Here is an 18,791-nt window from a genome sequence, read left to right on the forward strand (position 1 = left end):
CGATCCTCGGATCCACGGTCGATCGCTTTACCTACGCGACGCAATCCCGTACCCTACGTTTCGCGTTCTTGTTTTGACTCTAAAGGCAGTGTCGATATAATTTTACTAAAATTTAAATTTGACTCATTTGTAGTTTCTTGAATTTCCGCCAAGGGAAGACAGCGAGACCGTAACGATAACAATTAACACGAACCGCTTTCGAAACGCCATCTTCCGGATCACGATCGTGATCGAAATTTAATCACGAGCGCGATCGCGATTGTGCGATCACCGCGAATAATCGTTGTCGGTGATTTTTCGCGCCATTCCTAGTCGAAACGGCGCGGGCGAGTCGACGATGCCTAACTATTCGATTATCGCGAAGCCATAGGCGTAACGCTTCCAGGTCATCCCCCTCTGGTGAAGAAATAGAGTGGATCCGGCGGTGTTCGACACCTACGCGCGAGTCTCGCTCGCGAGAGCCAAGACTTCCGTGAAGGTGAAACTCCGAAGAAGGCCGAGGAAGAAGAAGAGGGGCAAACCTGGCTTGACTGGCTGACTGGCGACTGCCTTTCGCGATCTCTACGCGTGCTGGAACTACTTAGTCGCGCCTAGACGACAGCCACGATCGGTGTGCGTTCCGTTCCTCCTTTCTCGAGACGCTTTTTTACGAGCCGATCGACGTTTTCCCGCTCGACGAATTCGTGTTTTCGGTGAAGGCTATCGACGCGCTGGATTACAAGTTTCCGGGGATCGTTCAGAAATGTGGAGCAACGCTCCTACGACGCATCGCGGTATTCCTTGCATCGAGTAGGATTTCAAGCGTTGATGTGCGCCTTTGGAAGCGTAATTAGTCGATCGTCGGACAGTCCGGAATCCGACTCGAATTTCTCTTTCGTTCGTTGGTTCTCGCGCGGGTTTGCGAGTCGAAACTATCGTTTAAGATGAAATAGAGGGTTATTCGCCATGTCGATGTTCGGACAATTCGGTGTTTGAGCCGCGTTACGCCGAGTCGCGAGTGCCTGGGTTGACCAGCTACGATCCTGTGATAACGGTGATCCTACTGTGATAGAAGATATGATGGTGATAAGTGCGTTGAAGCACGTCGCGAACGCGGCGACGAACGCCGTTCATTCCGCGACCAACAGCACCGCTGGACATGGCCACGCCAATTCCGGTAGGTCTCGAACATACAAATAAACGAATAAAACGAATAGATATCGACGCGTTGTAAACCGCGACACACTCGAGCTCCGTTTCCTGCGCGTCTCGAGATCATTTTTCGCATCGTTGATCCGTTCTTCGGCAAACCGCATCCTGGCTTTCATGTAACGTTTCCTGTGCCTTCGTACCTCTTTCGAGCGTGATTTTGTATTTTTTTTTTTTTTCACGTGGACGTAACGCGCGGTGATTGTAGCGTGATTATGAAAATGTTTATGCGTACAAGTAACGACCACGATCATTTTCGTACCTTATCGCGGTCCGCTTGTACGCTCGTTCGTTCCAGAATATTTGAAACTCATCGGCGATCGAACGCTGTACGTCTGAAAATTATACGCTATACTTTTTTAGTTAACTAGTTACTTTTTTATTTAAAAAACAAGCCCGTTTACCTATTATTTACCTGTTATTTACCTGTTATTTACTTATTAAAGAACTGCGTGTAAACTCGTAACGTATGCTCGAGCGAACGAAGAAGAGAGAAGAATTATTCCCGAATAAATATTCCCGAGATTGATCGGTGACTTCCGAGCCGGAAGTGGGAACGGGAGGAGAAACAATAATGATAACTTGTCCAGCTGTCCTCGTTCTCTCAAATGTATCGCGAGTTTCTATGCCGAAACTTGCTTACTTCGTTTTTACGAGTCTTCGGTCTACCGAGCCACCTGAATTTTGATATAGAGAAAGCCGATAACGTTGTTCCCGCGACGTTGCGACCAGAATCACGGCCAAATCGTCGCAACGTTACTCTTATCGGCGGCTGCTGCTGCTGCACAATGAAACGATTAAAATGCATCCGATTTGGCAGCATCGATTATTGGCTGCAACGCTATAGCGCGCTGTGATAAGCGTCTGGATAAAAGAGTCGCGAAAGGTCAAACGTGTGTCGCCGCTAACACAGCGTCGTTGCTTGAAATCTGATTTCCTCTGGTGTATTAATTACGACGTACTATAATTTCATTGCGTACACGGTGGAAAATCGCGCGTCCTTGGACATAAACATCCATTGGTCAAATGTCTCGCGTCGATCGTTTTACATTCGATCGTTTTAGTTGCAAGTTTCGGTAAAGTCGACCGCGTTATTGGATATCAACGGACCGTTTCGCGTTAACATTTCGAAAATCGACAGGAACAAAGATTCGACTAAGTTCGAGCGAGTGCCGCGTAATGGAATCGGGTCTCGACTCGTTCGTTAACGAAATAAATGAATGAATTAACGAAAAAGCGAACGAACCGGCCGTCCCTCGGCGTGTTTCGCCTTTTTTCGGTCGAACCGAGGGGAAAGCATCCGCTCGACGCGCGCAATTGTATTCATATCGAAATATCGCTTGCGCAAAATGCAAAAGGTTAGCAGAGAACAGTCGGTGCACGATCGAGCGGTATCCGTTTCATAAGAATAGCCGAGTATTTTCTTCCTTCGACGCCTAATGTCAGGCGAGGTAATTGCGAGCGATTGAGAAGTCACTTTCGTTCTTCTCCGCGTTACACCTGAACGACAACGTAACAAGTACTTGGCGTAACGTTAGTTTACCGTAACCGTCGACCATTAGCAAAGCTAGGTAAAATCCTATTTATCGTTCGCGAATACACTCCGACGTCTTATTCCCGGCTAGTATTTTTCGCCCGGTTGAGAATTCCCCACTCCTTCCCGTTCCCGTTTGAAGTATTCCCATCGTTTCGCCACAATTTCGCATCCAGAATGGGGAAAGCGGCCTTGGGCAGCCAATTAAGCGCGATCCTGCATCGCAAAAGCGCGCCATTAAAGTCCCAACGAACCGATCGCGCGACCCAGTAATTTCCACGACTCGAAAACACGGCGAAACGAAGAGACCTTTACCGCCGCGCGATCGTGCTCCTCCGGGAGAGGAGAATCGCAACGTTCCTGCCACGCCTAATGTCAAGATCGCAATTGCATCGTGCGATACGGCTTTCAACTCGCCGCGATTTCACGCGGCTCGATGCGTTATAGAACCGACAAATCGGACGCGTGGCGAGTGTAGATTTCAGATGGCAAATCGTCCGTGTAAATGTCCCGAAACCGTTGATCGACAGGTCGGATACGACCCGACGGATTACGCTTTTTCGACGATCGCGTACGGGGAGATTCTAAAATTTAGAATGTGCTTCGATTCGATCGCGAGCGACGAGTCATTCGTCACCTGTATCGACCCTGCGGTCAGTCGGTCGTTTAAATAGAAAAATACACCGACGAAGCATATATTAATTATAGCAAAAAGAAATAGAAATAGAAATAGAAATAGAAATGCTTTGAAAATCCTTCTCATTAAGGAATTAAATACGTTAATTCTACGGGCGAGACGATAAAGAAAATAGATCTGAATAGGATTCGTATATCCGGTCGAAGATAAGATATCGAATACTACGACGAATGTTAAATTACCTACTTTTCCATAGTTTCGAGATGTGGTTTTAACTTCATGGAAATATTCACCAGTTTCACTCTGGGAATCGACGCAATAATTCACAGCTACTCTCGAGCAATTAGTTTCAATGCCGTTTTTCCGCGTCCCAAAAATAAAGCTTGCATCGATGAAATTAATTTGTTTCGCGATATATTCGAACAGACTCGAGGTATAGCTACAACTGGCCGTAATTTGGATCGCGGACAATAGTACAGGTTGCTACGCGAGCGTTTTATTAATTCCGCAGCCCGATCAACTTTCCCCAGTTCGGGTCGATCGCTCTGAATTAGTTTGGAAAAAAAAAAAAAAAAAATGCTCGTAGCAGAACGAACAAGGTTCGACCATGGGCTATTTTTGTTCCGCGCAAATCATTTTTCGGAATGTACCCTGCCCCGGCGAATTTCGAGGAAAATTGATATCGAAAACGTCGGTGATCTTCCGACGTTTTTTTCTCGGTGTTACGTTACCCGCGTAACAGGTGTTGGTTACGATTTTGCATTCGATCGAAGAAGGGTTAAGAATGTCGAGATCCTGCGGTTTTCGCCCAAGCCTGCGTAAACCCGTGTTTTGTACAAAAATAAAACAGAGAGGATCAATTTCGCACGGGTCGACTACTTCCTTACAAGCGGACGCTCCGACAAGAACGATCCTCCGCTTCTTTTATCCGGAAACTTTCTTCGCAGAAATGATTCTTTATGGTTCCATCGTTTTTATAGAGAAACTCTCGCAGCGAAGATCCAGGGGACAGCTTTCTTTTTCTTCTTTTTTTTTTCTTTTTTTTCTTTTTTTTTTTATTTTATAGAAAAACTCCTTTATCGTTCATCCTCCTCGTGAAACAAAGTTCCTCTCGAACGTTTTCACAAAGACGCAGTAGTAAAACGTGCTCGAGGATCGCCAATTTGTTTTACACGTCTGTTTCGTTTCGTCCGAATGAATAAGAATCGAGTACCTTCGACTAAATGTTTTCGTTCCAAGGGAAGTTTTCCCTGGCTTTCAAGTCGTTCACGATTTCCCGTACCTTCGTGCTAGGGAACGCAAGCCGTGAGATGTTTTGCGCGTTAAACAGTTCGAAGGAAGAGCACGGTCGGTGTAACAGAGTCGATGTAACGCAACGCGACGAATAAAACGGAATGCTGAATTTCTAACACGGCTGCAACGGTATTCTTAGCGAAGTTCTTGATGCGCAAATTGGTACGCGCGTGAGGTATTAATTTACCAGCGATGTTCTCTAATTATCGTGGTCGCGGAGCGACGGAATCCCTCGGTGAAGTTTCCGCGTTTAATGGAACGCCGCTAGGATAGTTAACGTTAATAAAAAGCGAGTCGCTCGATAGCTAAAATAGGACGAGGCTCGTTGGGACAAATTGCACACGCGCAACACAATTACTCCTCGATGGACGTATATGGCGCGGCGATCATCGAGTCTGACATTCGCGAGGCGGTTCGATTTTATACCGACCTCGTAGGTCGAACATATCGCGCCTAAGCGATACGGTATTGTCTCGAAGTAAGCAACTCGTTGTCTCCAACTTTTTATTGGAAGCCGTCGAGTGAGAGGTCCGAAAAAATATATATATACACGTCGAATTGAGTAACAGTCTCCTTTTCGAAGTCGGTTAAAAAAGAATTCGATTTTACTAGTCCTTCTCCAAAGAATAACACCCGTGCTCGAGCGATCGTTTTGTTGAACCCTTTGATTTATCTACGGGTTTCCCTTTTGCCACGCTCGAGAGCAAAGCCAAGCCGAATAGCATACACGTCCCTCGAAACAAGCGACTCACCGGTCCCGACGGAGTTGCTTATTTCGACGCAGCACCGTTCAATTGCTGCCCATGGTCAAAATTATACGAATAAAGTGAATCCGAAGCCATTCGGTACGCGGCGAACGATTGGAATAGTTTGTTGCAAAAGTAAGGCTCGTAAATCTACGCGATTCCGTCATCGTTGAAACGATCTCGGCGGTGTTGCGATTGCGAGGATTTCGCAATCGGCCACACGGAAGTAATTCCACGATCGGCTCGCTAGACGTCGAACGTTCCTCCTCGAGAAATGCCTCCTCTTCTTCTCGCGCCTCGAGCGACCGAGCTTTCACTTCTTCGCCCGAGGATTTCTCGCGACGAGTCTGCCCTTGCGCGTAACCGCGGAATTTTTTGACGGAAACGAAGAAACGATTCGAAATGGGAATTCCGGTGTAGCGAATATTCTAGAAAAAAAAAAAAAAAAAATAATCGATTCCGAAAGGTCTCGCGATCAGCTAAAGTCTCTAGAAAAACTGTCCTCTGAAATAAGAATAAACGTAAGCAGAATGCTCGTTCGAAGCAGAAGTCTCGTCGAGTGGATGGTCCGCGATCGTTATGTATCGGTATCGTCCGTCTCCGAGTGCGTCAGAGTCGAAGGTGTCGAGACTATGAAAACACCTGAACGATTGTACGCAGGTGTCGGAAATTACTTTGGCAAGGTGTTGCAGGTATTGCCGAGGTCCCTTTGAAGACGACAAGGTCGCTTCCTACGATTGTTTCGCGGATAATTTACACCGACGATAAGAGATACCGATGCTGGCTGAATTAAAGGCTTCCTATATCACCCGCATTTGTACACTTTTTAGACTTCGGATAGACACGATCGCGATAAATAATAGCTCGAGTTCGATTGCACGAACAGCGTTAATATCGATAATTCGATGAAGCGAAACCACAAGGACGATCCGCGAGCTCGCCACGAAGGAACAAAATAAACTCTTTGTCGCGCGTCGAACATCTGTCGCTTCTGCAGGTAGGCAACAAACAGGCTGCACGGCCTCGCGTTCTAAACGATATTCGCAAGGCCGATTCGCGTTCGCGCACGTTTATCGCGTGCCCTTCGCACTCGAAAATACGCGAATCGAACACGAAGCGTACTCGAGGTCGCGCGATCTCGTTATTCACGCGTCTCGCCGACCGCCGAATGAATTTAAACGACGTTACGCTCGTTTCTGACTCGTTTCGTGTTTTTTTTTTTTTTTATTTTTAACAGATCTAACAGCTAAGGAAGGAAGTTTCTGGAAAATTGCATCGTGATTATCTATTAATTATTAGTTCCATCGGGATATGGCAAGAATCCGAAGAGAATTATGAGGAATCTTCGGTTACGAAATCTTGTTTCACGAGTAGCTCGCAATTATGGTACGGATAATTGGTCCTCGATTGGTATTTTTTTCCAATAGATATAATTGAAACGCGATAAAGACGAGGATGCATCGTCACGCAGCACTCGAATCTCGCTTACAATTTGCTCGAATATTCTTTGATTAAAAAGGACTCTTCTTTCTCGTTTTACCTTCTGTCGCGACCATTACAGGCCTGTATTCTAATCGACCGAGTGGTCGTGGGTTTCTCAAGTCCCAAATTTTCATCTTAATAACGTCCACGTGAATCAGTCTGGCAGACCGAGTCACTGCAATCCAGATCTTTTCGTCGCGACGCGGAGAGCATCTGCATCGGGCGAAACGAGCGAACGGAACGCGCGGCGTCGTTCGGTGACCTCGCCGCGGCAAGAGGAGAATCGCTCTTCTTGGGTTTTCACCGATACCTTAGAAAGTTTCTCGGTGGTAGGGACGCCGCAGCCTTGAAAATCGTTCGCGACGTACCTGGCATCGTTGAACGGATCGGCGACGCGACATCGCGCCTCAAAAAGATGTCACGGACGACAAAGTCTCGAATTTGAAATGTAATTGCCGCGCCGCACGGACTGGGCCAGACCTCGAATATCAATCGTGCGGACAACTATGTCTTGGTACCGCTTGTATTTAGCTCGTGTTGCTGCTCGTTGACGACCAAATCCTTTTTTGTGTACGTAACATTTTTGTCTATCGCCGTTAGTTTTGTCAGAAATCAAATAGGTAACCCCTTAATATCTCCGCGATCAGAGGTGCACGGAGTAAAATCGATGGTCGCCTTTAAAGACACGAAAGTCAGCTCGCGTCCCCGTGCTTTATTAGAAACCGTCGCGGCAAGAAAATATCACGATCGAGCATCTACGTATCGACGACAACCGGAAATTTATCGGCGATATTTCTCCCTCGGAAGTATCGACCCTCGTTTCCATCCACCGGAGAACGTACTTCCTTCGCCTCGCGTCCCTTCCTGCCACTCCATTTCCCTATTTTTCTCCCGTCTCGCCCCGCCAGGCTTTTCTTCCTCCCGTTTCGCCAATCTCTACCGCTCCGTCTCGGCCTGGAACCGATTTATTCCAGCCGCCTTTCTTCCTTTTATCGAACGGTCCAAGCAGTAAGGACCCACTCTCCGCGCGGTCCAATAATTTGCCTTGTTTCGGATCACTTAATTACCCTGGAACAGCGCAAGGCACCCTCGACAACTATCGGGAGAAATAGGTCGTCGCCGTGGAGAAAAAACGGACCCCCTAAAGGAGGGAAGATCGTTGCAAGTTCAGGGTCGCGTTTCGATTTTACGACGATTCATTCCTTTTTGGGTGGTTCGAGTCGAGGTAAGTCACTTTTCGACGATACGATCGAATCTCGATTTACCGGGCCTAATTAGTGGCAGGTGTCCCTTAACACTTCGACGCTCAACTTTCGGAAAATGATTTATTTAACTCCCTGCCGCCTACGATCGGTCTCATTAATATATATTTGTACCCGCTATGTTTAATAAAGAAGTTTGTCTGAATTAAATAATAGGTTCAATGTTTTCGAATAAATGTTTCACTTGTATATACACAAAGTGTCCGAAAAATGTTGGAGGTTCTTGGAAGGAGTGATTCGGGAGGTGATTTGAAACAACTTTTTCCTTAGCGAAAATGTTGTCCGAGGCTTCGTTGAGGAGATATTAAACAGAAAACCCTGACCAATCAGAGCGCGAGTACGTCGGTGGAACGCCCGCGGTAGGCGTAGGCTACGTGCTACGCCGCGTTCTGATTGGTGGAGGTTTTCTGTTAATATCTCCTCAACGAAGCCTCGGACGACATTTTCGCTAAGGAAAAAGTTGTTTCGAATCACCCTCCGAATCACCCCTTCCAAGGACCTCCAACATTTTTGGAACACCTTGTATAAAAAAAAAAAAATTTTTTTTCTTTTATTTGGAAACCTATCATTTAACTTAGACAAATTCCTCCAATAAACACGGAGAGTACGAATATTTCTGGGACCGACTGTATACACAGATGACGCGGGGATCAAACATGTTAAGTGTGAACGACGCCGATCTTTAGTAATAAAATAAGAAATGTGTAAGCTGAAAAGCACGATTTCGCGAGAGACGCAAGTTCCTCTCGAGCCGATAATTGTGTCGGAGGTCACAGCCGCTATCTAATCTCGACTGCACCGCTGTGCAACAAATAGCGCATATAAACGGCCGCGGTATATTTGTAAGCGTCTCAGTCGCGATCAAATCGCAATGTCGAAAGTTCCTCTGTCGTTGACGTTTATCCTCGCGCTGTCGACGATCGCGTCGTCGACGGAGGCGCCGAGCTGCGATCGCGCGAACGGTTACACGGTGTGCCATAACAAGGGTGTCCTGGTGGACGTGATCCAGCACGAGTCGGAGGACAGGCTCGAGATCGACGACCTGGACCTGCTGGCGATTCGCGAGAACGCGTTCAAGAACTTGACCACTACGCGTCTGAGTTTCATGCAGGGGAACAAAATCTCCGTGGTGACGCGAGAGTCTTTCCGCGGATTGGATAAGCTGGAACGACTGGACCTGGACGGCAACGTGGTGACGTTATCGGCGAGCCTGTTCGCAGAGCTGAAACAGTTGCGCTCGTTGTCTTTGATTTTCAACAAGATCAACGGTATCCCAAGGGACTCTTTCGCAGGCTTGACGAACCTGATGTGGTTGTACCTGGGCCACAACGACGTCGAGTCGATCGACGCTGGCTCCTTCTCCGGATTGTCTTCGTCGTTGCTCTTTCTCTGGCTGAACGACAACAAGATCGCCGGCATAGAGGCGGGTAGTTTTGCTAGGATGACGGAGCTGACGCGTCTACACTTGGAGAACAATCGGCTGACATCCGTTCGGCCTGGGACCTTTCGAGGACTGCACAAACTGGACGGCCTGTTTTTGGAACAGAACCAACTGTCCAGCGTCGCCAGGACCGACTTCAAGGGACTGATCGGCTTGAGGCTGTTGTACCTGCAGCACAACGAGATCGCAGACATCGAGCCGGGAGCATTCGCGGACTTGGGTATACTGGAGCAGCTGGATCTCAGGGATAACAAACTGTCCAGCGTCGATTCGGCGATGTTCGACGGGCTGACCAGTTTGAAGAAGCTCGATCTGTCCAACAACAGGATCGGTGTCGTGGACTCGGGCGCGTTCACTCGTCTCGTCTCGTTGAGGAACGTCAATCTCGCGAACAATAACGTGACTAACGTCGACAGGAAGGCTTTCGGATTGCCGCTTTTGGCGATCCTGCATACGTAATAACAAGGAAACAGCGAGAGACTGCGTTCCGTGGATTGCGAACAAGTGCTCTACCGAATAATCGTTCGTTCGATACAAATAAATCTTGCAGCATTACAACGCGCGCCACTGTTGTATCTTTAACGTTATTTTCTCGATGGAAGGACTAAGAGATCTTGCGACGACGAATAAAATTTACACGCACAAACCTGTACGCTTCGTTTCACTAAAATCTCAAACTCGTTCGGTGATCGACGCCGTGGCAATTTACCACTGCTCGCTTTGAACATAATTTTCCGCTTTTCGAGCGACCAAACGCAGGCCCGACGTTCAACCGTTCCAGTCACGTTCAGGAGCACCGAATCGCATTCGAATGCGTCGCGAGCGTGCCGCGATCGTGCCGTCATTGAACCGCCGTTGTAAATCAAGCTCAAAGTGTCCCCAGACCTCTGGATGTCGGGGACTCTCGCACAAGTATCCGCTTTCCGAAACGATATATGTATCTCTAACGCCGCGCTTAAAAGCCGCACTTTCACCGCGAGACTCGCGCCGATTCAATGCCCACGCCTCTAACGCGAGTCCTTGTAATAAATATCGCGTTCCCTGCTAAAGATGACACGATGTCGACGCGTTACGACGGCCCATGCCCGAACACATTTCGCCCGAACACAAGACTGCGAGTCTCACATGTACTCGTAGGTTAAGGAGTTAAAAAAAAACGTATTTGTTTGAATTTAAAAGAAATGACGTTACTTTTCGGCCACCCTAATGCTATCGTCGCCAGAGACGGGTAAGACCCTAGGCTTCGAATGAATCCGAAGTTTGCCGATGTGTTTGTCTCGTTTCTTTCGCTGGAAAATGTTCGAAAGAGGGAACGAGACGAACGTATCGGCAAAACTTCAGATTTATTCGAAACGTAGGGTTTTGCCCATCACTGATCGCCGCTCACTGCTAAAGAAACAGAAACTAAATAAAGATGACACGATTGTCGATCGAAAGCAACGTCGATCCTCGACGACTAACATTTCGTGCGATACATAACAGAGCCATGTTAATTTCGACGCAAGCAAGTGCGACGAGAGTAACAGCAGTACTGCATCGAATTGCCGTTCGTTATTGTCGATGTTTCGTCGACTTCCTCGTCGTTGCGCGTCTTGTCGGGCGCGATAAACGTCGTTGAATGGCAATAACGTCGCCCGGACGAGGAAGAAATCGCGATTATTCGAACAGACGGCTGTTTGTCGCGCATATAGCCAGCGGTTAAGGAGCTCGGTTTCCCCCTCGTCTTTTATATTATTCCACGGATCGAGATGAATGTTCGTTGTCGGACAAAGGGGACAAGGAGGAAAAAGGAATCGGGAAATAAAGGCCAGCTTTCGTTTCGCCTGTTTTTCCGGGACTTCTTTATTTTCTAATTTGCGGCGCGGTCGACTCGCCTCCCCTCCCGACTTAACCCGGAACCTCTTGGCTGTGTACATCTATCATCGTGCAACCCGCTGGAAACCCCTGTAGCTACCTACGCGTATCCGTTACAGAGATCGCACGGTAATTTTTCACATTTTATTGGCCTGTCATGTCGCCGTGCCTCTAAAGAAACATTACGCTACCGAGCAAACATCGACAAGCCGGTATACAGGGTGTTCCTTTGTCGATGCCACTTCGTCGCGACCCAGTTCCCGAATGGTGTTTCGCGAGCAATTTTCTTTCCGTGTACGAGCCTATTTACCCGTGCGATTGTCTACGAAACTTGGCTCGACTCGATTTATCGAAGCGCGTTAACTGGTTTAACGCTAAACCTATCATCGGGACAGGTCCGATGACCGTTTCCAAACGCGATATACGAATTATATTCAATTATATTCGCGTTTAATCGAAAACGTGTGCGTACGAATTTACAGAGCTCGCGTTACCTGTTACGTGGTCGTTGTCTCCGTGGAAAGATTACCTCCAGAAAAGCTTCGGCCGATTGCGTGAACGCCTCTCGTGACGCTTAAAGAGAAACGCATCGAATTAGCGACAATGGTATGTCAGTAAGGCACGCGTTATTTATATCTGCGAAAGTGAATTTTCAATGCGATCGAGATTTCTTCGGCGTGGGAAACGCCCGACAATCGCGACGGATGCGAGGATAGCGCATTGTGACAGGATTAAATCATCTTGCTGGATTAAACTCGTACCCGATCGACCTTAAACTGTCGTTGTAATGTTAAGTAGATCGAATCGAGCGCAATGATATACGGGGACCTTCCAGTTCGCTGTACCCTCCCGCTCACCTACGACAATTACTTCATCTACCTGGCGATAAGTAAGCGATCGGACCAGGTATCCCCACCGATTGACTCCCCGCTCCCGTTTCCTAAACCCGTTCGCCTCTCTGCTCTAATAACCGACCACCCTCGTAGATCGTCTCGCGCAAAGAGGTGCACCTTGGTATTAGAAATAATTCGTACGTTTTTTTTTAGCGTAGTAAAGATAAAAAGAAAAAATAGCGCACGGATATTTTTGCCGCGAAGGGAACGAATTACGTAAAGCAATTTTACACTCGAAGCTCCAGGAAAGCTTGGCTATCGGCTGGATGACGTTACCACGAAGTTCACGATCTCTGGAACACAGTAGATCGCTTATCGAATACCAATAGGATTAAAGAGTGACCCCGAACTCGATGAAGCGATTCCCTTAACGATCGTTTCTATTCGTACAATTAGAGACGAACGATCTATTTAATCAGGTAAATACATACTTTTGTCATTTTTAGTATTTAATTTTGATATCGGTCGAACGTTCTGATACATTAAATTGACCCAAAAATTTGCGTTAAATTCAACGCGGAATTTTCAACGTTGCGATTTCGATCTGTGAAGCACTTTTGGAAATCCTGGAGCAAGACTTTACCCCCCATCCGGTGATTCAGAGAGAGTTAAGGGTCTGCGCGATACTTTGAATCGAAATAAAAAAAAAAAAGCTACGCAAACAGGCCTTTCATCAGCGAAAGAGCGTCGGGACTTTTAAACCCGGAATAGCCTTATTTCCATCCTCGGCGAGGGTCCGTAAATTACAGGAGAAGAAATATTCGAGGGTGTCGTTGGCTGTCCCGGCGTAGTATTAGGGGCGTCGATCATAATGATCGATCGCTGATGAAAAAGGGCGCCGAACCGCGACGCTGTATTTTATCCGCAGCAGCTCGACTCCGTCGCTCGTTTGTCTTTTCGAGCGTCGGCATCGGAAGCCGTGTCCGATCCTTTTTGGGAAGAGTTTCCAACGGACTGGTCGCGTTTACGTTTACCCGCGCTCCCAGCCTTCTAATAGACCTCTGTCGCGCTCGCAACGGTTTACCGAAACGATTTGGACCAGCAAACACGGACCGGCGATTTTGCGTTTTGTTGCTCGATTAATTGGCCGCGTTAATTGGACTGTTCCGTGTCGAATAATCTCGCGTTTTGGCGGCCGATTAACCGGAAACGTCGCTGTAAAGGCTGGTCGAATGCAAATGAAATTGCAAAACATCGTTGTCCGATCAGTTGCCTCGGTGCTTCACGGAATAACGCGTCGAGCGGCGCGACTATAAATCCGCCGCGATTTTCCATTGGTGCGTTTCGACGTTGTGCGATCGTGTAACACCTTACGCTCGTTTCCCATTAAATCGATTGCTCCCGGTGTCAGGGATTGTTCGTATAATCGAAACATTTTCCCGACCGAAACGCACGAGGAGATCACCTTTCCACGATTCGTTTGAAAGGCGCGAGGTATTCGCAGTTTTTCTCCGTTTCAAAAAATTGTATCGCAGAACAGGAAATGTTGTATCGACTCGATAAGCGGGTGCTAATTAGAGGCGGGTTTCAGCGTTATTAATACGCGCTAGAAAGTTTGGTTCTCGCGCGGTAAAAGCGAGAAATGAGTCGGCGTATCGAAATCTATTTTCGTTGGCTGTGTTTGTGCCGCATTGTGAAAGCCGGACGCGTTTACTTTGTTCCCAGCGAATTTCGTCGGAATTCCTGTTGCGGAGCCTCGGCGAACGAAATCGAAAAGGAACTCGTCGCCAAAGAATTCGATCGACGACCCTACGAAGTCACCAGTACTTTCCGTAGTATTATAAACACGAATGCATTTTAAACGTCACGGCGTCGTACAAATAAAAAGGAAACGCGTGAAGTAGGGTAAGAAGTCGATCGGAAGTAGCGTTGACAAATCGTCGGTTCGCGTTTCCCAACGAGCAACCAAACGGAGTTGAAGCAAATGTCGCAAGAGGTTACCGTCCTTCGCCGCGAAGAACTTTACGAAGAGGTCCGCGAACAAGGTTGACCGAAATAGATCCGCGGACTATGTATTCCCCTCGCGACCAAAGGACACCTTAGAATTTCCATGGTATTATGGATATACGCTTCGAGATACGCGCGTCCTGCTTTTTATCCCGATCACGACGCTAAACTTTCTATTCCCCCCCCCCTCCCCTCCCCCCTCCGCCCCCCTCCGCCCATTGACATTCGTCTCGTCGCTGGATTCGAAGCATCCCCGCTCGCCGAGTAAAAAAACCTGCACCGCAAGCTCCTGTTTGGTATCGTTTCGTCGACAGAGGTCTATCGAGATCACGGTAAATCTGTTGCAGCACAGTCGACTAAGCTGCAGGAATTTCGAACGAATCGACCGGCAAAAGAATTTACACTAAACCGTCGATCTACTTCTAACGCGATCAAGAGACAGTTTCAAAGACGCTCTTTTCGATCGAATGCAAAAATATTTCACGTGGTGTCGAATCGAACGATGTATTAGGTCGTCCCATAAGTTCGTGCTACGGACTGTGTCGATATTTAATACAAATGCTTCTGAAATTGTATAATGAATATTGTGAAACGAGAGACATTAACTTTTCTTGGAACACTCGACGGGGTATGTTTCGTATATTAATTCGAGTAACAGAATTACAAGTGGTACAGATTTTTAGGACGACCTAAACAGTTGTATATGACTCGGAGAGACACCCTTTTCAATTAAATACACAATTAGGTAGATTCCGTGATAATTTGTATCCATATGTATCAGGTTGTCCGAAAAGTTTCTTTCGATTTGTTCATAAGTAATACATGCACGATATTTTATGCTTTATGTTACATTACCGAATTGCGCACGATTCATTTTGCTGCGTTACTGTTGCAACATGAATATATATGAAATTAGATATTTGTCTATTTAGATAAATACGACCACATGAAATAATCGAGTGCAACTCGCGAAAGAAACTTTCGGGACAACCTAAATAGTAACGACTGTGTCTCTAACTTGATCTTTCCTTTTTTTGTTTCAGGTAAGTCGCAGATCGCGCCACAAGTACTTTTTCCAGACGTGTTCGAGGTAGGACTAGACAGCTACCGTTAACGATTCGCCAATTGTATATTCCGCGTGTCGAAAATCGGCGGGAACCTTCCGTTACGTATCGGACGATTCCCTGTCGGGACGTTTGGAATTCGAGCGAAACGAGTTGTCGGCGATCGGTGACATTTCAGTTTTCCGTGGTGGGTGAAAGCCAACGGTGCAGGTTGCGATTCAACGCCAAGGCCGAAGGTTCGCAGCGCGACGGAAACGTTTTCGAGTCCCACTCGCGAAACCGAGTCGATAAATGCGAATAAGGGTACGCGTAAACACCTTTAAGGCTCCGCAACAGGAATTCCATCGAGCTTCGATGCACCTAAATATGAATTCAAAGGGGTCAGGAAACGGCATTACTCACGTGACGACCTACCAATTACTTTCTGGGAAGCATTCGATAAACGGAATCGAAACGTTTCGGTCGACGTCAACGATCGATCCAACCTTAATTACCTTTCGCAAACGCGACGATCTACCCGCGCGTACGTTCTCAGGAAAAAATAGAATTCCAAATACGGAGGACATCGGCGCTTACCGTTTATTTGCCATCGACGGGTACGGATAGAAATAGAGAGATATCGGAGTATAAAATGGAATACGAAGTCCGGCGGTGTATTTCTATTTCGAATAAACGTTCCAGGGGATAGTTACAGGCAAGATCAACCGGTTATACGTTAGTTAAGCTCTCGCGTCCATGGAAACGTATACCGAAATCTGGTTTCAGTCAGGTTTGGAAAGAATCTCGCGTCCATGAAAGAACTTTGAAATCGAACCGTCATCGAGCGACCAGCGTCGCGGGCTCGCAGTCCAACGGAAAATTTGTGTTTCATTGGGAGTAGCGCGTGACCGATTAAATATCCATCGAAACGAATCAACGTTTCGTTTATTTCCGCGTTAACTTTTCCGTAATCGAGCGCACCGTGTCGAATATCCCGACGAATCGGCTCGATGGAATCGCGTTTTTCCTCGAGCTCGCTAATGCGTCGATAACGAACGTAATTGCGTTCTCGACGACGCTAATTACGTTTCGCTTTGACGCGATTGTAACGGCCGCCTCGCATAGCCGAATAATAAACGTTTAACAAAAAACCTCTGTTATTATTTCTATCGAATCGCGAGTGAAGCGGCCGGACGAGTGCTGGATAAGTATTCGAGCCAGGACGCGCGCGATACGTTTAGTAGAATTGGGTACGCACCGGGTACTCGAAACGAGCCGATTCAACGGGTTACTCGCTGCGCGACGAAGTAATTAAAGTCCGTCGGCCTACACGTTAACGCCTCTATAAATTCCGCAGCGACGTTTGGGAATATTGTCGAAGGCGGTAATATTCGAGACACGCGGGCGAACTTGTTTTGCGCTCGGAGTAACGAATCTATTCGCTGATGACTAATTGATAATCGAAATGTTTGTTTTTTTCATTTTATCTGAACGCTGGAAAATATTTATTTGCCGATGAATATTTGTTTGATGTCGTCAAGTATCGACGGTATTTGTATTTTCATCCGAGCGTCACGCCGTGCACGGCTCGTAATAAAAGCAAACTAGAGACGACCGTTCGAATGAATTCAATAAAAGCACGTTAAACGACGCGATGATTTTCGAGTCGACGCTCGAGTTCGATCAACGTTCGCGGAAAACGCAGTTAAGGGTTATCTGTTGTTTACATTCGCAGAATTCTGTCGTCGAACGGGAACCTTCGACTTTCGTCTCTCGGAAAGAGGATCTTCCAGGAACCGCGGTATTCGTCGGTGGAACGCGAGACTTTTGTATTTCGCTTCGTTCACCGAGTGACCTACTCGAAGCCGATCTTCGCGAGTCGTAGCAGTGTCAGAAGTCAAACGTTGTATCTAATCTTTCGCGCGAACGAGTTCGTATCGCGTGTATTGACACAGTTTTGTTTGTTTACAACGAGGGAGCTTATTTAGGCCAGCGACAGGTTGGTTTAAGAATCAGACCGAATCGTATCTACTTTTTAAGTGCGTATAAAAGAACAAATAGAGAAAATCCACGGAAAATGCATTCGTGGTCAATTTAAAACTGCGCGACTGCAAATTATACCACCTCGAACCGTACGACTTTTTCTTCCTCGAGTAGCGTCTATGTGTGTCAGCCGGTGTCGCGAAACCTGTTTCGAGAAATTTTACTTGAAATCTAATTGCTACGCAATAACAAACGCGAACGCCTCAGCGACGAGTAAATCGAAGTTTGAACGAACAGTTGGCGATAACCTTGAAAACCTTAAGTTGAAGTCAAGCTAAAGAAACGACCGATTGGAAAGCGTCGAACTTCAAAGTTTCGCGAATCAGATTTAATTCGAACTTCCTCCGACGTTTCGACGCACGAACGATCATCGAGGGTCCCGACGTCGGTTCAGATCAGATCCGATCCCTCTGACTGAGTAACCAGGAAATCGATGGAACTCTATTCTCCGTCGACCATTTACCGGTTTCTCACTGGAACCTTAATCATTCGAGAGCGTTGCATGGAAAGAGACTCGAAAACCACCAGCCCGTAACTGAACGCTGACTCACGGATTTGCACTAGGCCTATCTACTCAATTAATAACTGTTGCAACGATCGTTATTGCTGAATTTATTAGACGAATCGTACAGTTACAGAAATGGAAGAAAAATCGTCGGTACCGCGAACGAAATGGAGGTAAAAAAGAAACAAAGGGTTCGACTCGAGAGTCATACACAGAACGGGACGGTCTCGGGCGCCCCCTGTTCACGGATCGATCAAATATTTTCGCTCGGCGAAACATTCGGTTAGCCTATTCGTACCGCAACGATGGAAACGCTCCGTTTCCAACAACAACGAATAGACATTTTTTTTTATCTTCCATTCGTTGTTCGAGATTTTGATTTTTGTGAAATATCTCCGAGTCTCTCGTGGTTCGAGCTCGATTCGTTACCGTAGGAATCGGGATGGTCGCGTCGAGACACTTGTAAAATTCGATCGAGGACTCGATTGACAACCCAGTCTGGGTTTAGTGTAATTCTTCGAGGAGAACGCGTAAAGAATAACTCTCTTCGTCTCCGAGTTCTTCACCGAGCGAAATCCGCTGATGACTGGGGCGAGGAAATTGTCACCGCGACGTTTAATAATAATCCAGGAACTCTTAATCTGGATCGGTTCCAACTTCTTCGAATATTAAGCCGCGCGAATAAAACACGAAATCGCCTTTCTCTCGCGTTTCTCTCCCCCGTAGTTCGTACGAGCGTACGCGCGATTTCGCTTTAAGAGAGATTAAAATTGTCCTGCCTTTCATCGCGAACGTCTACATTCCTCGCAGTTCCAGGATCGCGCGATTATCACCTAGAGGACACTTTTCGAAAATTTTGCTCGTATCGCCGGTTCCTCGAATTCGACTGCAAGATTCAACGAGGGTAAACGTATCGAGGCAAC

General features: G+C 47.0%; 2 protein-coding genes and 1 long non-coding RNA gene across 8 annotated transcripts in view; 2 read left to right on the top strand and 1 right to left on the bottom strand.

Moving 5' to 3' along the window:
• LOC128888455 (tyrosine-protein kinase Btk29A) overlaps nucleotides 1-18,791 on the top strand; it is a 145,393-nt gene that overhangs the window by 103,209 nt on the left and 23,393 nt on the right. Inside the window, exon 1 of one of the 4 annotated variants that reach the window (XM_054145328.1) lies at nucleotides 508-1,156. The exons of the other annotated variants lie outside the window; for them this stretch is intronic. Coding sequence (XP_054001303.1) covers nucleotides 1,057-1,156 — 100 coding nt within the window. The 5' untranslated portion in view covers nucleotides 508-1,056. Of the gene's footprint in view, nucleotides 1-507; nucleotides 1,157-18,791 lie in introns of those variants that run through there. 4 annotated transcript variants of the gene reach the window in all.
• LOC128888479 (uncharacterized) overlaps nucleotides 1-18,791 on the bottom strand; it is a 92,650-nt gene that overhangs the window by 50,183 nt on the left and 23,676 nt on the right. For all 3 annotated transcript variants that reach the window (XR_008460264.1, XR_008460263.1, XR_008460262.1), the window contains one exon: nucleotides 11,932-12,010. This is a non-coding gene — a long non-coding RNA (uncharacterized LOC128888479). The remainder of the gene's footprint in view (nucleotides 1-11,931; nucleotides 12,011-18,791) is intronic.
• Nucleotides 8,991-10,233, top strand: LOC128888463 (insulin-like growth factor-binding protein complex acid labile subunit). The gene has a single exon (XM_054145336.1). It carries the CDS (start codon nucleotides 9,014-9,016, stop codon nucleotides 10,040-10,042), a length of 1,029 nt encoding a protein of 342 aa, XP_054001311.1. The 5' UTR covers nucleotides 8,991-9,013; the 3' UTR covers nucleotides 10,043-10,233.

This window comes from Hylaeus anthracinus, unplaced genomic scaffold (assembly GCF_026225885.1).
Source record: "Hylaeus anthracinus isolate JK02 unplaced genomic scaffold, UHH_iyHylAnth1.0_haploid 11994, whole genome shotgun sequence".
Lineage (NCBI taxonomy): Eukaryota > Metazoa > Arthropoda > Insecta > Hymenoptera > Colletidae > Hylaeus > Hylaeus anthracinus.

Coding starts and splice junctions, on each gene's coding strand:
- LOC128888463 (XM_054145336.1), top strand. CDS start 9,014: ATGTCGAAAGTTCCTCTGTCGTTGACGTTTATCCTCGCGCTGTCGACG.